This window comes from Neofelis nebulosa, chromosome 1, assembly GCF_028018385.1.
Source record: "Neofelis nebulosa isolate mNeoNeb1 chromosome 1, mNeoNeb1.pri, whole genome shotgun sequence".
Lineage (NCBI taxonomy): Eukaryota > Metazoa > Chordata > Mammalia > Carnivora > Felidae > Neofelis > Neofelis nebulosa.
The window spans coordinates 28175928-28195271 of record NC_080782.1 but is presented as its reverse complement, the minus strand read 5'-3'; the positions used below and the strand labels follow the sequence as shown (position 1 = coordinate 28195271).

General features: G+C 41.3%; 1 protein-coding gene across 1 annotated transcript in view; it reads left to right on the top strand.

Annotated features, from left to right (window-relative positions):
* Positions 1 to 19344, top strand: part of AGXT2 (alanine--glyoxylate aminotransferase 2) — a 41608-nt gene that overhangs the window by 8607 nt on the left and 13657 nt on the right. The window contains exons 5-12 of the mRNA XM_058717085.1: positions 616 to 710; positions 2524 to 2617; positions 3265 to 3358; positions 7199 to 7299; positions 8145 to 8237; positions 8857 to 8989; positions 11035 to 11126; positions 13137 to 13286. Of these exons, the coding sequence (XP_058573068.1) occupies positions 616 to 710; positions 2524 to 2617; positions 3265 to 3358; positions 7199 to 7299; positions 8145 to 8237; positions 8857 to 8989; positions 11035 to 11126; positions 13137 to 13286 (852 nt within the window). The remainder of the gene's footprint in view (positions 1 to 615; positions 711 to 2523; positions 2618 to 3264; positions 3359 to 7198; positions 7300 to 8144; positions 8238 to 8856; positions 8990 to 11034; positions 11127 to 13136; positions 13287 to 19344) is intronic.

The following is a 19344-nucleotide window of genomic DNA, read 5'->3' as shown; positions in this document are numbered from 1 at the left end:
CCAGCCCAGTCATGCTCACAGAGGCACAGAAGCAGGGACATCAGCAAGGACACAAGCTCATGCTCCCCAGGCCCCGAGCCCGGAGGACCCAGTTCCCTTCAGTTCTCCCCTTTCTCTTAGCCAAGAGGAGCTTCATGTTTCGTGTGTTCGCTTGTTCTCTCAACATTCACACACACCAAACAGACAAGCAGGGACATCCTCTGGGGCTACAGGACCATGGAGCCTGCCTTGTCCAAGCCTTCAGAACCCTGTCGGGTGGTTGTGGTTCAGGAGCTAAGCAACCCGGTCCTCAGATCCACTCACCCACTAACCACTACATACCCTTCAGCGGGTCTCCCCATTTTGGCATTTTGTAGAGCATTGAATAAAGCCAGTGAAAGTCGAGAAGTTTCACAACTGGGACAATCCTTAGCCAGTTTTGTATCTCTAGCACTTAGCAGCTGCTCACTGAAAAGCTGTAGAATTAATATAGTACTTGAGTGACAGAGCTGCTTTTCTGAAAGGAACCCCCCTTCCTAATTAGAGGCTGGGACACAGTCTTAGCAATTTTGCATTAATTGGGGAAGAAGGACATAAATTAATGTATGAGGCCTTGTGTCTTCTGTTTCCCTCCAGGTCATTTTCTTTGTGAACAGTGGCTCCGAAGCCAATGACCTAGCCATGCTGATGGCCAGAGCACACACAAATCGCACAGACCTTATTTCTTTCAGGTAATCACACCTTGGAATATTCAACTTTGATAACATTGACTTACCCCAATACTAAATGTGCGTCTTTAAAATATAGCATGGGGAAGGCGGAGGGGCGCTTTCCCGGGAGTATCATTCTGATTTTAAAGCAGTATCAGTGAAATGAATTTTATGACTGGATAACCCCATCTAAACTGGCCTCATTCAGGGTAGGGGTCCCTGACTGGGGTAAAAAACAGCTTGGAGTACTACTTATGTCATAGACCATCTGATAAAATTAAATAGATGGTCATTTGACAGTTTTTGGACTCTGAAGGTGTGGTATTGACCACGATATACGCCAAGTGGTGAATAACTGGTCTATATGCGTAGATGCTCACGGCTCTACCATATGACAGTGGACACATTTTCATCTCTGCTTATGATCAGGAGCCCTCTACTTACTTCCTAGTGCCAGTGGCACCAAATTTTCACCTCTTCTCCTCCCTAAGTTCAGAGGATACATATTGAACCTGTATATTTCTACTTCTCTGGGTGACTTTTGAAAATTGACAACGTAACAGATTAATTATAAACCCTTGGTAGCTATATTAGCATTAAAAACAATAGAAAACTTAGCATTTTGTTTGCAGTTTCTTCCTTTGGGTAATTTTATATAACACCTTTTTTAATGTTTATTTATTTTTGAGACAGAGAGAGAGCATGAGATGGGGAGCGGCAGAGAGGGAGACAGAGGATCTGAAGTGGGCTTTGTACTGACCGCGGACAACTGATGTGGGGCTCAAACTCACGAACCATAAGATCACGTACTGAGCCAAAGTCTGATACTTAACTACCTGAGCCACCCAGGTGCCCTGTATAGCACTTTCAAGCATTATCTTTTAATAAGGTTTATGTCAGAGGGTGACTTATAGTAAAAGTACATGGAATGAGGAGATAGTCCCATTCTTTTACCTGTCTGGCCATAGATTCTGTCTCATTTCCAAAGAAGATCTGATGACCACAGCACATCCAATACTGCACATTCCATATAATATGCCCCACAGTAACTATAGGCATAAGGAAACATTTACTGTCAAAGAAATATGGCAATAAAAAATGTGACTGATGTTTTATCCAAATAAACCTCCCAGAATATACATGTCCAGATAAGTATTGATCTATTCAAAGTGGACATGTGTTGCTAGGGTTCAACACACAGTTGTGTCTCCTCTTTCAAGATAGATGACCATCCTTTTGAATAGCCTTAATAATCCTAAATCCTCATTTAAGGGTGATTTTGATTTGAGAATTATCAAAACCCTTTTGAAGCCAAGATGGGTGATCAGAATGATTTATACTAACTGTGGTAGTTTCAGGTTCAAAAAGAAACAAAACCTGTGTTGTTGTTTTTTTATACACCAGATAAAGTGGCTCATGAGGCATTTGCACAACAGCGACATCACAGAACAAATATTTGGTTTCTCAAGGTGACTGCTTAAAAGAATAATACTCATTGAATATAATTCCGGACGTGTTGCTAAAAGATGAGTCTCTTTGCTTAAGAGTGACTAAGTAGGGCAGGTGCCAAGGTCAGAGTTCTTGCCCAGATACTCTCCAGATCTTCCTTTCACAATTTCATGTCTATGACACCATCAGAAAAGACAAATAAGTAAATTCTCCTGGCATAGGCTCAGAGGTTTCTTAGAAATCATGGGAGTTACACATTAGTGGTGTTCTATGTTGTCTCCATAGGCTTCACGGATCTTCTCTTTTGTCCTACACAATAGTCCACAGGCCAGCAATCAAAGAAAACTGAACCTGACCCCATCTTCTCACTGTTTCTTCTCTGCAGAGGTGCCTACCATGGGTGCAGTCCATACACACTTGGCTTGACAAACGTAGGGCCCTTCAGGATGGAGCTCCCCAGTGGGCTGGGCTGCCAATCAGTGAGTTTTGAGATTTCGGTCTGGTTTCTCTAAAGTCTGCTCTGCACGTGGTATGACTGATCAGATTTTCCCAGTATCAGGATCAGAAACGCATATGAAGAATATCATTCATCAGGGGCCAAATTTTACTTACTTGAACCAAAGCCCCCCTTGGAGGAAACCTTTAGTAGAAAGGCCTTCAGACTCTGAGCAATTAATTATAGGGATTTTTACAACTCGTTTTGCTTGAAAATAAAATCAGGTAAACTGCAAATAAATGCATTGAGATTAGTTCTCAGAGCCTCGAATGCATAAGATTTCTACAGACCCATCCTTGCACTCACCTTTTGTTCTCACTTGCTGTACCCACCTGAACATCAAATCAGATACCTAATTATTCCTATTCTTTCAGATGCCCTTACCCATATAACTCTTGAGCAAGTTGTTTCCAGGCTGGCACTGAAGTCAGTTTCCTTTGTAAAGTGCCCACATAACTGGTTTCTAAGAAAAAATTATCTTTTCAAACCAAGCATTAGGTTTTTGTCCTAAGTGGGAGAGGAGTATGGGAGGAATCTCAATATCAAATTAAGAAGCCCTCCTATCCTGACTGGTATCATATGTGTCTTGTCCTCACAGTTTTGCCAAATGCCTTCTTTTGTCATTTGCAGACAATGTGCCCAGATGTTTTCCGGGGCCCCTGGGGAGGAAGCCACTGTCGAGATTCTCCAGTGCAAACAATTAGAAAATGCAGCTGTGCACCAGGTTCAACTGGCAGGGAGGGGGGTGCGGGGTGGCCGGGAGGGTGGGTAACGAAACAGAGAAAGGCCGAACCGTTACTCAGTGAACAGATTTGACCCAATGGAAAAGGGAAGAGCCAAAGGAAACAAAACTGGAAAGCAAGGCCTCGTAGCGTCAACATGCATCATGCCTACTACCGCTGTGCTCTCTGGCTGTGAGGGGAGCATCTCTGGCCATCAGAGCCAAGCTAAACAAACTCCCACTTGATACTTCATTAAAGGAGTTCCATCAGCTCTGTTAGCAATAGCTCTGCTATCAGCTTGAAAAGAGAACAAGGTTGGTGGGATTGTTTACCAATTCCCAAAGGAGGAGGGGGAGAGGGAAAAGAATACTTTCAGGCGTTTCAAAACTCCTGTCAGGAAATTCCCCCAAGGGACTCAGAATGCCAGCCAAAATGAGGGCATCTGTCAAAACTTAAGGCCATTGCCAAAGTCTGTAGACATCTCTGGCAAATGTTTTAAAGGCATTCTCAAAAGGAGAGTTCCCATTTACCAACCGCATTTATATTTGCATTCTCTACCTATTCTTACCAGAGAGGAGGGATGGAAGCAGCAATTCTCTGCTAATCAGCAGTCTCCCCTGTGCTTGTCGGCACAGTTCAGGACCTCGGAATAGCTGCTTCTAAGTAGTGCTGAAAGAAAGAGCTCAATGCTTCTGCCCAAGACGCTTAATGGAACAGTTTTGAGTCACTCGGGTTGAAAAAATGCAAATGGAAGTCTTAGAAATCACCTTTGAAAGGAAGAAAGAAGATTCACAGTCACCTTAAAATTCAGATAGGATAATGGCAAAATGGAGACAGGGGGATAAAAGAATGAGCATTGAAATAGGATGCCGTGGTCACAGAACTTAAAACTCTAAGGAAATTTAAAGCTATATTAAAAAAAAAACCCTCCCCTCTCCACTTTAAAAAATCGGGAAACCAAGGTCCACACCTGAGAGGCAGCAGAGCTAGGACTTGACCCCAAGCCTTCTGACTCCAAACCACTGCTCCCTACCTATGGCCACCCCTGTTCACACTGGCTTGCCAGCAGGATGAACCCAGGCTTAAAAATAATTCCTGTTCTGGCCAGGATCAAGGGGACCCACGAAGTCAGGAGACCTGGATTCCACTCCCAGCCCCAGCTGGTTCAGCTGCAAGCAAAGGCTCCATCTGTCACCTCGGCTTTCTCATTTGTAAGATACAGATGGCAGCAGCTGCCCCCAACCCCTCACTACAAGGCTTCATGAGATCAAGAGAGGAGAGTTTTGGGTACAGAAAGGCAGATAATAGCAATACCAAGGGTGCCTGTAGAGCCGGACCCACATATCCTACCTGGATGGCATCGAGAACTAAACTCGGTTTCATGCACCTCATCGACCTCAATCTGACCACAACGCGGTCAGCAGAGAGCCTAGCAAGCAGAAGCACTCAAGAGCTGGCCATCTCCTTCCGTCCCTACTCTGTGTCCCTGCCTTTCTCCATCCTCTCTGCCTCCTCCCTCTTCGAGGCTTTCTCTGCTTAGGCCAATTTGAAAATACTAGAACCCCATGGTCATCTCTCCAGTGGCCTCCGGAGGCTTAATGATAGTGACAGACATACCCTTCTGCTCCTCTGAACTGTTGTCTTTGGCATATCTGAAGTCAGCTGTTTTCTTAACTCACATCCTCAAGAGACACAACTGATATATGTATTCAAACAGAATTGCAATACAAAAAGAGACTTCACACTCCTCCAGCACTTTGGGGAACTGCGCAGTGTTTGGTCTTTGTTGCAAAAAGGTGTAGTCACATGTTTGCAAATGCAACCCAGCTCGTAAAGTACTTTAAGTGTAGAAGATTCCGGTTCTCCATTCCTCTTAGGGTGCGTTCACTGGGCGCTTATGGGTACCAATCTTGGTGGAAGTCCTTTCAGTTCAGGATTAGGTCATCATTGCCCACATGGACATAAGCAGGAGTCCAGGTTGTGAAGCTGATGTAGATGTTTCTGTGGTAGATTACATCACCTTCCTCTATCCTTTTGCCGGGATTTTGTCTTGCCAAGTGTTCATTCTGGGCCCTGAATTTAGGACGGAAGCTGTGATGACATCCACCTCCCAAAGCCCACTGCCCCACAATGCCCCAGACCTCGTCCTCGTCATGTCATTGTTCTTCACCTTTTGCAAGATGAGCTTCCTTTTCCTGCAACATTGTTCTTCCTTGGCTCTTCACTCTATTTAACTGTTTCTATACCACCAGCTAAAATAAAAACTCTCCATCTCCACTCAGTTGTTTGAATGGTATACGGGGAACATCCACTCGTTACACCCTCAGTGTCATGGTGATGCCACCGCACCATGTCTCTCTCCAGAGGCAGCCTGACCTGGAGTTACATCACTGAGCTCAGGAAGTAAATGTGAAATGAAGTAAACAGCTGATTACAGGAGGTGACCCCTCTCATCGCTGAACTCGTGGGCAAGCGGGGGACAAATCATGAAAGGTCTATCACAGGTTCACGCAAAGCCTGCTCTCAGTTTGGTTTTGGCCAGATGTCAGCCATCGGGGTTGACTTTGCTCCACGCTCCCCCCTCTCTCCTTACAGATGGGCATGCTAAATTTCCAAATTATTTCTTTTCATATGTGATCCATCCTTTAGAGTCATCCCAGGCTCTCTGCCTTTCTTAATAAAAACTAAAAAATGGACTCTCTACAAGCATGGGTTTACTTGTCTAGTATATCCTCTCCTCAAGCAACATAAGCGATGCTAAAAATATGCTTTCTGGATTTGGTGTCCTTTTCCTTCCTTCTTTCTTCACACTTCCAGCCCCTAATTCCAACTAACCTAGCCACGCGAGTTTTCCCAAACATCACATGTACCTTAAAACATGTTTGGGGCCAGGTAGTGTTTTTTCCAGTTTTAAATGAAAAGCTGAAGTATAAAATATATTTATGCTTCAGTTTTGATGACGATGACGGATATTTTCTGTCCCTAATCTCTCCACTTCAGGAGACAGGTCTGTGTCCATGCGTCTAAGCAAGCGCTAGGATGGTATGTGGTGACTCACCTCTCAAATTGCTCTCATGGTTACTGGGCCCAGGGCACCCGTCACATCCACATCTCCCTCTGTGCTTCTCCTGCTGTTCAAGGATACGAGTTTAAGTTCAGAAACTGTGTGGTGCTGTTTAGAATCAAATTAGAGGTGTGGGTAAAAATTCTGAAGTTTCAGTCACGTATGGATGCCATAGATCTGGGACCCTTAGTATTCCAGAGAAGGCTTCCTCTCCTTTGCTACCATGGATGGAATTTATCCGGCTCCAGTGCATTCCTCTTTAGACTGGATTCTAATTCTTCTGTAACCATATTTATTATCTCGAAAGATTGAGATGCTTTGTAGCTTTAAAATTGTACATCAGATTAAGTGGCAATAAAAGGTAAATAGAGTTATTATCAAATAGATTAAATCCACTCCCCAATTACATCTGAATTAAATCTACCCCTTTGAGAAGATGGCATCCTTAGGTGAAACAGCTGTGTATATCAGACTCAGTGACACTTTGGGGCATTTTTCCCCCAGATGGACATGACTGAAGTGGTTCATTTATGCCTTACAACTATCCTCGTCTCTCTGCTCAAACCAAAGTACAGGTTGTTCTGAAAGAAAGTTCACCCTTCAGAAATTTATACCTTCATATCCTGTTTACTGTATTGTAAAGATTCTAGTCAATTTACTCATCGGATATTCTTTTTTTCTGTGCTCTTCCCATTCTTCTGAATGTCATTCTTACATCTTCAAATGCTATGTTTTGCTTGTTTGTTTGTTTGTTTGTGGTTTTTATTGTTCTTCACAGACTGCTGCCAAGCAAGAGACCAGTATATTGAACAGTTCAAAGATACTCTGAACACTTCTGTGGCCAAATCAATTGCTGGATTTTTTGCAGAGCCAATTCAAGTGGGTATATTGACCTTAGACGTTAATTGGGCTTAAATTATCAGAGAATTTTAATTCATACATTCATACATTCTAGAGAATTCCAAAATATTTAAGTGACCATTGCCGTGTCTCTCTCCAAATTCAATTCATTCTCTCAGTCCCCTTGAAACAGAAGGACCCTGATTTTCAACTGACCTTCAAAAACTGTCTCCTGCATTGCCCGGCTGAAAAGATAGATGAAACTATTGAATTCCTAAAATTCTAAACAAAAGGAAACCCCACCAATGTTTAGTTGCTTTAATACCCACACTGCCCTGGGGTGATTTTCTTCAGTGTTACCAAATCCCCTTAATCTAATTTGTTTCTAATCTCAGAAGAGAATAAACATTTGCATCCTTTTCCCAAAAGGCTTGGCATAAGAGTAATGGGCCCTCTCTTCACACATTGTTGGAACAGTTCTAAAGACCATTTTAAAAATTGCTAGTAGGGGCGCCTGGGTGGCGCAGTCGGTTAAGCGTCCGACTTCAGCCAGGTCACGATCTCGCGGTCCGTGAGTTCGAGCCCCGCGTCAGGCTCTGGGCTGATGGCTCGGAGCCTGGAGCCTGTTTCCGACTCTGTGTCTCCCTCTCTCTCTGCCCCTCCCCCGTTCATGCTCTGTCTCTCTCTCTGTCCCAAAAATAAATAAAAAAAAAAAACGTTGAAAAAAAAAATTTAAAAAAAAAAAAAAAAAAAAAAAATTGCTAGTATTACTAATGCTAATGATGATAATGACCTTTCTTTCTTTCTTTCTTTCTTTCTTTCTTTCAACTCTTTTCAAAGGGCTATGCTGTTGTTATAGGACTCCTTGGTTTGGTCTTTTGCAGGGGGTGAATGGAGTTGTTCAGTACCCAAAGGGGTTTCTAAAGGAAGCCTTCAAGTTGGTGCGAGAGCGTGAAGGCGTGTGCATCGCGGATGAGGTGAGTGGCTGTGGAATAAGTGTGGTGTAGGGCAGCCAGGACAGGAAAGGCATAGGGAGAAAACTTTTTAAACCTTCCTCTGCAACCCAAGATAATGAAGCTTTTGCTAATTGACTCGTTGGTTAGTAGATTAACAAGTATAGAACTTTAACAAGCACAGAACTCAAATATCCAAAATGAAGTCTATCAAATAAGTGGCTAACAGGCACAGATGATGCTGTCATCACAGGTGACATGTTATCAGTCAACACACTTTTTAAATTCCCATTACGGATTGCATCAGGGACAGTTCAAAACCCACATAGAGAACTTCACCTCATAACCAAGTTTTCAACTTCGATTTGCCAAAATAGTATAAACCAGCCTAACAGCATTCATCTTAATAACAAAACTTGTGCAGCACTGGGGATCCAAAATCCAAAAACCTAGTAAACAGTTTCTGGTAACTAAAAGCTCAGACCCAGATTAAGTGCTATGTCCATGTTTGTACAAAGATAGTGAAGATGATGGCTGGCAATGATGATACTGAAGAAGAAGCGGAGGAAAGGGAAGAGATCAGAGTCAGAAAAGCCAGCATTACTTGAAACGTTTCAAATGATTTTGGATCTGTTTCCATCAGGTGCAGACGGGATTTGGAAGGCTGGGTTCTCACTTCTGGGGCTTCCAAACCCACGACATCCTGCCGGATATTGTCACCATGGCTAAAGGGATTGGAAATGGCTTTCCCATGGCAGCAGTTGTGACAACTCCAGGTAGAGCCTATGGGCAGGCTGCATTTGCTTCTGGGTTTCCTGTAACAGTGACGGCAGAAAACACGGGGTTGGGGATTTCTGTGGGTTGAAGACAGCGATGGGAATTACACGTGCATTTCCCTAGCAATGATCATGAGAAACAGCCTGTCAGACTGTGGAAGAGATGGAAGAATGCCATCCCTTTGTGATCTTGCTGTAGGGAAGATGAATTCTCCTACCCCCACAATGAAACACAAGGTTCTCACACACTGACAAGGTATCAGCAACCGTACCACAAAAACAAATCCCACACAAGAGATCCTTTTTAACCAACCTGGAGCTAACTGAAATTTCCAGAGGAGTCTTATTCTGAAGGAGACTCTTACTTGGCCTAACTATGCCAATATGTTATAAACTCAAGGTCCAGAGTGACAGGTTTCTGTTTACATCTCATCAACAAAACAGACAAATGCAGTACAATCTCACTTAGCCAGAATATTCTATAAAGCGAATACAAGAATGAGCCATATTTTCAATGTTGGTGAGGTTTTACAGAAAATGGTTTTTATGAATTGTTTATTGTTAAAAATCTTTAAATTGTTCCATTTTTCCACCAGTAGTATCCACTTCAGCGATACTAAAGGATAATTAAGTACCCTGTGATATCTCGCTGTTTTATTGAATGAATAAAGGTATGATACTGAGTCCAAGTTGGTATGCTCGCTGCCTGACAAACCAATCATTTGAGTGGCCAGATGTTGGGGTCAGAAAAGCCAACAAACTGAGAGGATGGTGGCTTATCATCCTAAAGAAACTTCTCCCCTCGGGTCAATGTTCAAACTTCTTGTTTGTTAGCAAAAGGGGGAAGACAAAGGTGACTGATGTCTATAGACATCTGAAGAGGTCTTATAACTCTTTGTCTTTGGTCATTTGATCTTTGCCTACAGGAATCTGGTCATGCCATTCCTGTAAATCTTGAACATAGCATAGTCATTTCTGTCTGCACTTCCTTATCTCCTCAAGTGATGTAGGTTTCCAGTGAAAAAACAAAAAAGGAGTCTTTGCAAATCTCAGCTATAAGCAAAATTCCTTCTATGATTAACATGCCTACTGGCAGAGTGAAGCAGAAATTTCTAAGATACAGGTTACAGCAGCAAGGGGAATAGAAACAACATGGAGTCAGACATGCTAAGTTTCTCCCTGTTCTAGGTACTAAAATGTGGATGTAGAAAGGGAAATGTAATGAACCAAATATATGCTCACCCTGAAACAATCCAGGAATTATGTTACTAAAACTTCGATGCGAGGTTTTTTAAAGATTGAAACCAAGAGTATAATACAGAAAAGAGGGTTACCAAGTGAAGGTCCCATGTAAATTCCCATAAATCAAGTGTTAAAGTACTTTTGAATTCACACAACACATTAAAGATTTTGTTATCACACTTCTAATTCAGTAAATAAGCAATTTTTCCTTATCCACGGAGTAAGTGGATTGGTCAACTGGGGCTACCATAACATAACACCACACGCTGAGGGAATTAAACAGCAGATATTTATTTTCTCATAGTTATGGAAGCTCAAGTCCAAGATCAAGGTGCCAGCAAAGTTGGCTTCTGGTGAAATCTCTTTTGCAGATGGCCAACTTCTTGCTGTGTACTTGTAAGTCCTTTTCCTCAGAGAGAGAGAGAGAATATGAGAGAGAGAGAGAGCGCTCTGGTGTCTCTTTTTCTTCTTATAAAGACACCAGTATTATGAGGGCCCCACCCTTATGATTTCATTTAACCTTGATTACTTCCCTAAAGCCCCTATCTCCAAATACATTCACAAAGGGAGTAGGGCTTTCACATAGGAAGAGGAGTCGGGGGGGGGGGGGGGGGCAGGGCAAGGACATACACATAATTCCATTCATAACATCCACTATCTGGTGAATGAAGAATGAATTGGATTCAATGCCATGAAACATATTATTAATATGACATGATAGTAAATATAATTCAGGTGATGTGGTGGGAGATTATAGATAGGAATGTGTCACTCTTTGTCCACTTTTCATTCTCCCCCTCTAGAGATAGCCAAGTCTCTGGCTAAATGCATGTATCATTTCAACACCTTTGGAGGGAGCCCCATGGCCTGTGCCATTGGATCAGCCGTGCTTGAGGTATGTTCCAGCAGCCACGTCATTCCTCTCATTTCACAAAATGACTACTTCAGCACCAGAGACACATTATCCAAACTCTATGACATCCCATTATTAACGTGAAGAGTTCATTACCACTCCACAAATTTAGATTTCCACTGTTTATTCTGCCCCTTCACCCCCTTTTTAAGATCTATTTGGGATGCTTGAAGTATTAGATACAAAATAATACATAATACATCTCACATGCCTAGGAAATATAAGAAAAGCTAGCTAGCTGGTAACACTGACATTTCCTTTTTATATTTCTGGTATTTGATGGATAGTTACCAACTGCCATCTTTGACTTCAGGTTAATTTTGGTCCTTTTCTTTATATGTTCTTCCTTCCTTTTTTTGTACAGTTATCAGCTGAAAGACTAACAAGAAACTGAGTTTTATGGGACAAACTACGTAATTTAGCTGTTGTTCAGCCCTACTCCATTGATTTTCCCTGGTATCTTATCTGTTAAGTGCCCTTGCTGATATGCACAACACCATTTGTTTAAGAAAGTGTCAGGTATTATTGAAAGAATGTCCAAGAAATGGGTAACAGTGGTTGTTTGTGGGTAGAGAAATTTGGTGGCTGGGGGACAGGGGTCAATGAGAATTATTCTACTGATTTTTTTAAATTTTTTTAATGTTTATTTTTCAGAGAGAGACAGAGAGACAAGTGCGAGTGGGGAAGGGGCAGTGAGACAGAGAGGGAGACACAGAATCTAAAACAGGCTCCAGGCTCTGAGCAGTCAGCACAGAGCCAGACACGGGGCTCAAACTCACGGACCGTGAGATCATGACCTGAGCTGAAGTCGGCCGCTTAACCGACTGAGCCACCCAGGCGCCCCTCTACTGATTTTTGAACTAGGCACATGATTCACCTATTCAAAAAATTTTTAAGTATTTTTATTTTGTTTAAGTATTTTTAAATAAAAATAAGTAAGTAAAAGCTTCCGTTGCTAATTAAAAAGTATCTTCAAATACAATAAAATCACAAAATGAAAAAGTGCAGTCAGGAATGTGTCATTGACTTTGTTTTGTAGACATTGCCAACTTTTTAAAAGTGTTGTGTCACCTTGACCAGGTAGAGAGGGTATAGGTGAACAAATAGGTTAAAAACACCGAGAGTCATGGATTCATGCAATTATTATCAGCTAAATCTAGATGTAGTATATTGTGGGTAGTCAAGAATCACGGTCTCTGCCATGAGTGGAAGTAGGTGAAAATATTTTTATATCTTCAGGGCCCTCACAGAGCTCCCCTCAGCTCACAAGGCCTAGGCCCTGTGGCAGGACAATTGGGTAATGACAGCCTGTGTCTGAGGGCTGACGAAGCAAAGGTCAGTAATCTCCCAGTGGGGCAAGAACCTGTGACATATCTTTCCTCAGAGAGTTTGTCTTCTTAATCACTGTATCCCAGTTCTCAGCGAAGCTGGCAATAATGAGCCTCAGGATTATGGAATCTGTGTTATACACTGCATTGAGAAATGTCTTTTATCTTTCCTAAATTTATAAAATTAAAAAAAAATTGTTTAATTGAGAGAGAGAGTGCAAGAAGAACTCAAAGTGACAGGGAGAGAAAGAGAGAGAGACAGAGACAGAGACAGAGAGAGAGAATCTTAAGCAGGCTCCACACTCAGTGCAAAGCCCGATGTGGGACTTGATCCCATGACCCCAGAACTTTGACCTGAGCCGAAATCAAGAGTCAGACCCTCAAGACTGAGCCACCCAGGCACCCCTATTCTTTCCTAAGTTTTTAACCACCCCTGAAGATGAGAAGGGTTTGGGGAAAGTATTCCCCATACCAAGACTCTTTTACACCTTACAGCAAATCGTTTTGTAGTACATGGCATGGTCACACTAGACTTTGGGTTCCATTTGTCTGGTCAAGTTTCCATAAAGAAAGTCATGCACATCTACTGTTCTGTGTTTCTCAGTCAATTTAAAACTTTTTTTTTTTTTTAATGCAAGGCCACTTGGGACTTTTCTCTAAACAGGTGATTAAAGAAGAAAATCTACAGGAAAACAGTCAAGAAGTTGGCACCTACATGCTACAGAAGCTTGCTGAGCTGCGGGATGAATTTGAGATTGTTGGAGATGTCCGAGGCAAAGGCCTCATGATAGGAATAGAAATGGTGAAGGATAAGGTAGGTTTTGATCTGCTGTGCTCTCTGTGACTTCTTGGGGACAGCAAGAGTTAAAGTTGGAAGCATGGTCACTACAAGGTCACTTCATTCATTCTCAGGGAGAGAACACACAAGGCCAGGGACGTTCAGCAAAGCCCATCAGAGATAAGTAGGGAGTACAATATGCTAGCACGTCATCAAGAGTTCTAGGGGAGTGAGGGAGGGCATTTGGAACAGGGAGCTGATATTTTTCCTGCCAGAGTAGGCAGAGAGCATTGGTGATGACTGAATATTTAGAATTAGACATATGGGGAAGGGAGGAAGCTATCTGGGGAGGGGCAGGTGACCCAGAGAGTTCATGGAAGTAAAGGAGAAGGCCAGGAGTGGGTTGTGGTGATGGTTTGGGGTGAGGATGTTAAGGATCTATAAGGTTTTGTGTTTGTTTGTGAATATTTTTCAATCTCCCAAGTAACCAGGCAGGGTGTGACTTTCCGATGACATTCCCCACTGTGACCTCAAACTCAATATAGCAACAACTGTACTTAGCATTTTCCCCCAAACCAGTTATTCCTCCAAGTTCACTGTTTCTGTTTCTCACCCTCCACTCTTCTCCCAGTTCCCCAGCCTCCATGCCAGAAAATAGCCTGGGACTCCTTCTTTCCCTTGTTTCTAGTGCCAAGTCCTGTTGATCCTTTCTTGACCATGTTTCTCAAATACTTCCCTGTGTCTCCGTTGCTTCCCCTACAACCCAAGTCCCTCCCCTCCATAAACACAAAGTCTAGACTCACTGAGGCAAGCAACAGGGAGAGAATCTTAGCACTAAGCTGAAGAGTCAGACTAACCCCTTTTCTAGCCTTCTCCTAAGTGGCTTCTTGCTATTTGGTCTTAACACAGCATCCTAGTTTAGGATGGTTGATGCTCAATTATTTTAGGGCTTACACCAGACCATGGATATAAGACTCTTCCATTAATGCCACACAGTGGGGCCAATACAAGGCTGGAATGTTTAAACAAGGTTTTAAAGCTAAGGGAAGACAACAGCAAAATGAGAGTAAAATGAGACTCAGCCCTCTGGCTCCCAGGTCACAGCATCCTTAACTTCACCTTGTGTCCCAGTCAAGGTCTGTGTTAAGGCTCAGGGGAATCCATCCCAGGCCCCAACCCAGGACTCCCCTCAAAGCTATCTATGCTCCAAAGTCCAGACTCCACAGAGGAAAACCCAACAAGAGGGGAAGAGTTCTTCTCTTTCCCACTGTTCCAAATCTAGCTTCTGTGTGCTCAGAGACTCATGAACAAAAAAGTTCATCAGGACTTCACTTGTCATTGTAAAACATAGGAATCCTCCTAAATGGCCATTGATACAGTCCAAGCTAAATTATGGTACATCCATCCCACAATAGTGATATATGTGTGACATGGAAAAATGTGCAAACTCTATTATGGAAAGAATAAAATAGGCTATACGATACTATCTATTGAATGAGTTATTTTTCTCTTCCTCTGCCACTTGGTAGTTTTAAGCATGGACTCTGAAGGCAGACCACCCAGATTTACATCCCAGCTAGTCCATTCCTTAGTTCCGTTCAACGCCCGCTCAATGCCATTCACTTCCCTACATCCAATGTCACCCAAACTGTTCTCCAAGCGTGGACTGCAAGACTCTCACTATTTTCTCATAGTTATGAGAAATTCTATATCTACCTATGGAAATCTTAGCCTTATTCAAGATCCAGTTCTTCATCACACCTCCTCCCTAAAGCTTGCCTTTGATTCTCCCCTAGACAGGAGCTCCAAGCCTCAGAGAATCCCTGTAGCATCCACTGCTTAAAAATCTCATTTGAAAAGATCTTTCAAACCATGTATTTGTTGATTTGGTTTTCATGTAGAGATAACTTCTTCTCCTAAGTTATACATTTTTGAGTCCAGAAATCATGTGGATGATAAGTATTTTCAAAGTGTTTATTGAGTGAATTCTGGTCCTGCAACACTTCAGACCGTATTCATGTAATTAAGTAGCTCAGAACTTGCCTTAACGCTGTCCACTGTCCACCAAAACTAAAACCCCCATTTCCTGTTGGTGAGGACATAAATTAGTAGAGCCTTTAGACAGAAATTTGTGTCAATCAGCATTACACACACACACACACACACACACACACACACACACACACAAGTTAGCCAACATACAATGTAGTCTTAGCTCCAGGAGATTTCCATGATTCATCACTTACATACATCACCCAGTACTCATCCCAAGAAGTGCCTTCCTCAATGCCCATCACCCATTTTCTCCAACCCTCCAACCTACTCCCCCACCACATCAACCCTCAGTTTGTTCTCTGTATTTAAGAGTCTTCTATGGTTTGCCTCCCTCCCTGTTTGTTACTTACTTTTCCTTCTCTTCCCTTATAGTCTTCTGTTAAGACTTTCTCAAATTCCACATATGAGTGAATCATATGATATCTTTCTCTGAATGACTTATTTCACTTAGTATAATACCCTCCAGTTCCACCCATGTTGTTGCAAATGACAAGATTTCACTCTTTTTCACTGCCAGTAGTGTTCCATTTATACATTTACCACCTCTTCTTTATCCACTCATCAGTTGATGGATATTTGGGCTCTTTTCATAATTTGGCTATTGTTGATAGCACTTCTATAAACACTGGGGTACATGTGCTTCTACAAATCAGCACTCCTTTATCCTTTGGATAAATTCCTAGTAGTACTATTGCTGGGTCGTAAGGTAGTTCTATTTTTAATATTTTGAGGAACCTCCACACTGTTTTCCAGAGTGGCTGCCCAGTTTGAATTGCTACTAACAATGCAAGAGGGTTCTCCTTTCTCTACATCCTTGCCAACATCTTTTGTTTCCTTAGTTGTTAATTTTAGCCACTCTGACTGGTGTGAGGTGGTATCTCAATGTGGTTTTGATTTGTATTTCCCTCATGATGAGCAGTGTTGAGCATATTTTCATGTGTCTGTTAGCTATCTGGGTATGTTCTTTGGAAAAATGTCTGTTCATGTCTTCTGCCCATTTCTTCACTGGATTATTTGTTTTTCGGGTGTTGAGTTTGGTAAGCTCTTTATTGATTTTTGATACCCAACATGTCATTTGCAAATATCTTCTCCCACTCCGTTGGTTGCCTTTCAGTTTTGTTTGCTTTGCTGTGCAGAAGCTTTTTATCCTGATGAGGTCCCAATAGTTCATTTTTGCTTTTATTTCCCATGCCTCTAGAGGCATGTCAAGTAAGTTGCTGCGACTGAAGTCAAAGAGATTGCTCCCTGTTTTCTCCTGTAGGATTTTGATGGTTTCCTGTCTCACATTTAGGTCTTTCATCCATTTTGAATTTATTTTTGTCTATGGTGTAAGCAAGTGATCCAGTTTTATTTTTCTGTATGTCGCTGTCCAGTTCTCCCAGCACCATTGCTGAAGAGACTATCTTTCTTCCACTGGATACTCTTTCCTGCTTTGTCAGAGTTTAGTTGACCATATATTTATGGTCCATTTCTGGATTCTCTATTCTATTCCATTGGTCTATGTGTCTCTTTTTGTGCCAATAATTTACTGTCTTGATGATTACAGCTTTGTAATACAGGCTAAAGTCCGGGATTGTGATGTCTCCAGCTTTGGGGTTTTTTTTTTTCAACATTACTTTGGTTTAGGGTCTTTTCTGTTTCCATATAAATTTTAGGATTGTTCGTTCTAGCTCTGTGAGGAATGCTGATGCTATTTTGATTGGGATTGCATTGAATTTGTAGATTTCTTTGGGTAGTATCGACATTTTAACAATATTTGATCTTCCAATCCATGAGCATGAAATATTTTTCCATTTCTTTGTGTCTTCTTCAATTTCTTTCATAAGTTTTTTATGGTTTTCAGCAGATTTTTCACCTCTTTGGTTAGGTATATTCCTAGGTAGGTATCTTGTGGTTTTTGGTACAATTGTAAATGGGATCGATTCCTTCATACCACTTTCTGTTGTTTCGTTATTGGTATATAGAAATGCAACCAATTTCTGCAAATTGATTTTATATCCTGCAGCTTTGCTGAATTCATGTATCACTAGCAGTTTTTTGGTGGAGGTTTTCAGGTTTTCCATGTAAAGTATCATGCCATCTGTAAAGAAAATTAACTTCTTTGCAATTTGGATGCCTTTTATTTCATTTTGTTATATGATTGGTGAGGCTAGAACTTCCAGCTCTATGTTAAACAACAGTGGTAAGAGTGGACATCCCTGGTGTGTTCCTAACCTCAGGGGGATAGCTCTCAGTTTTTCCACATTGAGGATGATATTAGCTGTGGGCTTTTGATATATGGCTTTTGTGATGTTAATGTATGTTCCTTCTATCCCAACTTTCTTGAGGGCTTTTATTAAGAAAGGATGCTGTATTTTCCCAAACGCTTTTTCTGCATCTATTTACAAGATCATATCATTTTTATGTTTTCTTCTATTAATGTGATGTATCACATTGATTGATTTGCAAATATTGAGCCGGCCCTGGAGCCCAGGAATGGATCCCACTTGATCATGGTGAATAATTCTTTTAATATACTGTTGAATTTGATTTTCCAGTACCTTGTTGAGAATTTTTGTGTCCATGTTCATCAGGGATATTAGCCTGTACTTCTCCTTTTTTAGTGGGGTCTTTGTCTGGTTTGGGAATCAAGGTAATGCTGGCTTCATAGAATGAGTCTGGAAGTTTTCCTTCCATTTCTTTTTTTTTTTTGCAACAACTTGAGGGAAATAGGTATTAACTCTGCTTTAAATGGCTCATAGAATTCCCCTGGGAAGCCATCTGGCCCAGGACTCCTATTTGTTGGGAGATTTTTGATAACCAATTCAATTTATTCATGGATTACGGGTCTGTTCAAATTTTCTATTTCTTCCCTGTTTAAAGTTTTGGTAGTGTGTGGGTGTCTAGGAGTTTGTCCATTTCTTCCAGATAGTCCAGTTTGTTGGCATATAGTTTTTCATAGTATTCTCTAATAATTGTTTGTATTTCTGTGGTGTTGGTTGTGATCTCTACTCTTTCATTCGTGATTTTATCTACTTGGGTCCTCTTTCTTTCTTTTCTTGTTGTGACCTCTGGCTAGGGGTTTATAAATTTTGTTTATTCTTCCAAAAAACCAGCTCTTAGATTCATTGATCTCTTCTGTCTTTTCAGATTCTATATAGTTTATTTCTGCTCTAATCTTTGTTATTTCTCTTCTTCTTCTGCCCTTTGGACTTTCTTTGCTGCTGGCTTTCTAGTTCCTTTAGGTGTGAGGTTAAGTTCTGTATTTTATACTTTTATTTCTTCTTAAGATAGCCCTGGATTGCAATGTATTTTCCTCTTAAGACTGCCTTTGCTGCATCCCAAAGGATTTGGATGGTCATGTTTTCATTTTCATTGGCTTCCACATATTTTTAAATTTCTTTAATTTCCTGGTTGATCCACTCATTCTTTGTAGGATTTTATTTAAGTTCCATGTATTTGGGGGCTTTCCACATTTTTTCTTGTGGTTGACTTCAAGTTTCATAGAGTTGTGATATGAATACATGCATGGTATGATCTCAATCCTTTTTTGTTGAGACCTAGTACGTGATCTATTTTGGAGGATGTTCCATGTGCACTTGAGAAGAATGTATATTCTGATCCTTTTGTATGAGAAGTTCTGAATATATGTGTTAAAACCATTTGGTCCAATGTGTCATTCAGAGCTATTGTTTCCTTATTGATTTTCTGCCTATATGATTTGTCCATTGTTGTAAGTGAAGTATTAAAGTCACCTACAATCATGGTATTATATCTAATTATGTATTTATGTTTGTGATTGTTTTATATATTTGGATACTTCCACATTGGGGGCATAAATATTTATAATTGTTAGCTCTTCTTGATGGATAGACCCCTTAATTATGATATCATGCCCTTCTTCATCTCTTGTTACAGTATTTATTTTAAAATCTAATTTGTCTGATATAAGTATGGCTACTGCAGCTTTCTTTTGACATCCAGTAGCATGATAGATGGTCTCCATCTGCTCACTTTCAATCTGCAGATGTCCTCATGTCTAAAATTAGTCTCTTGTAAG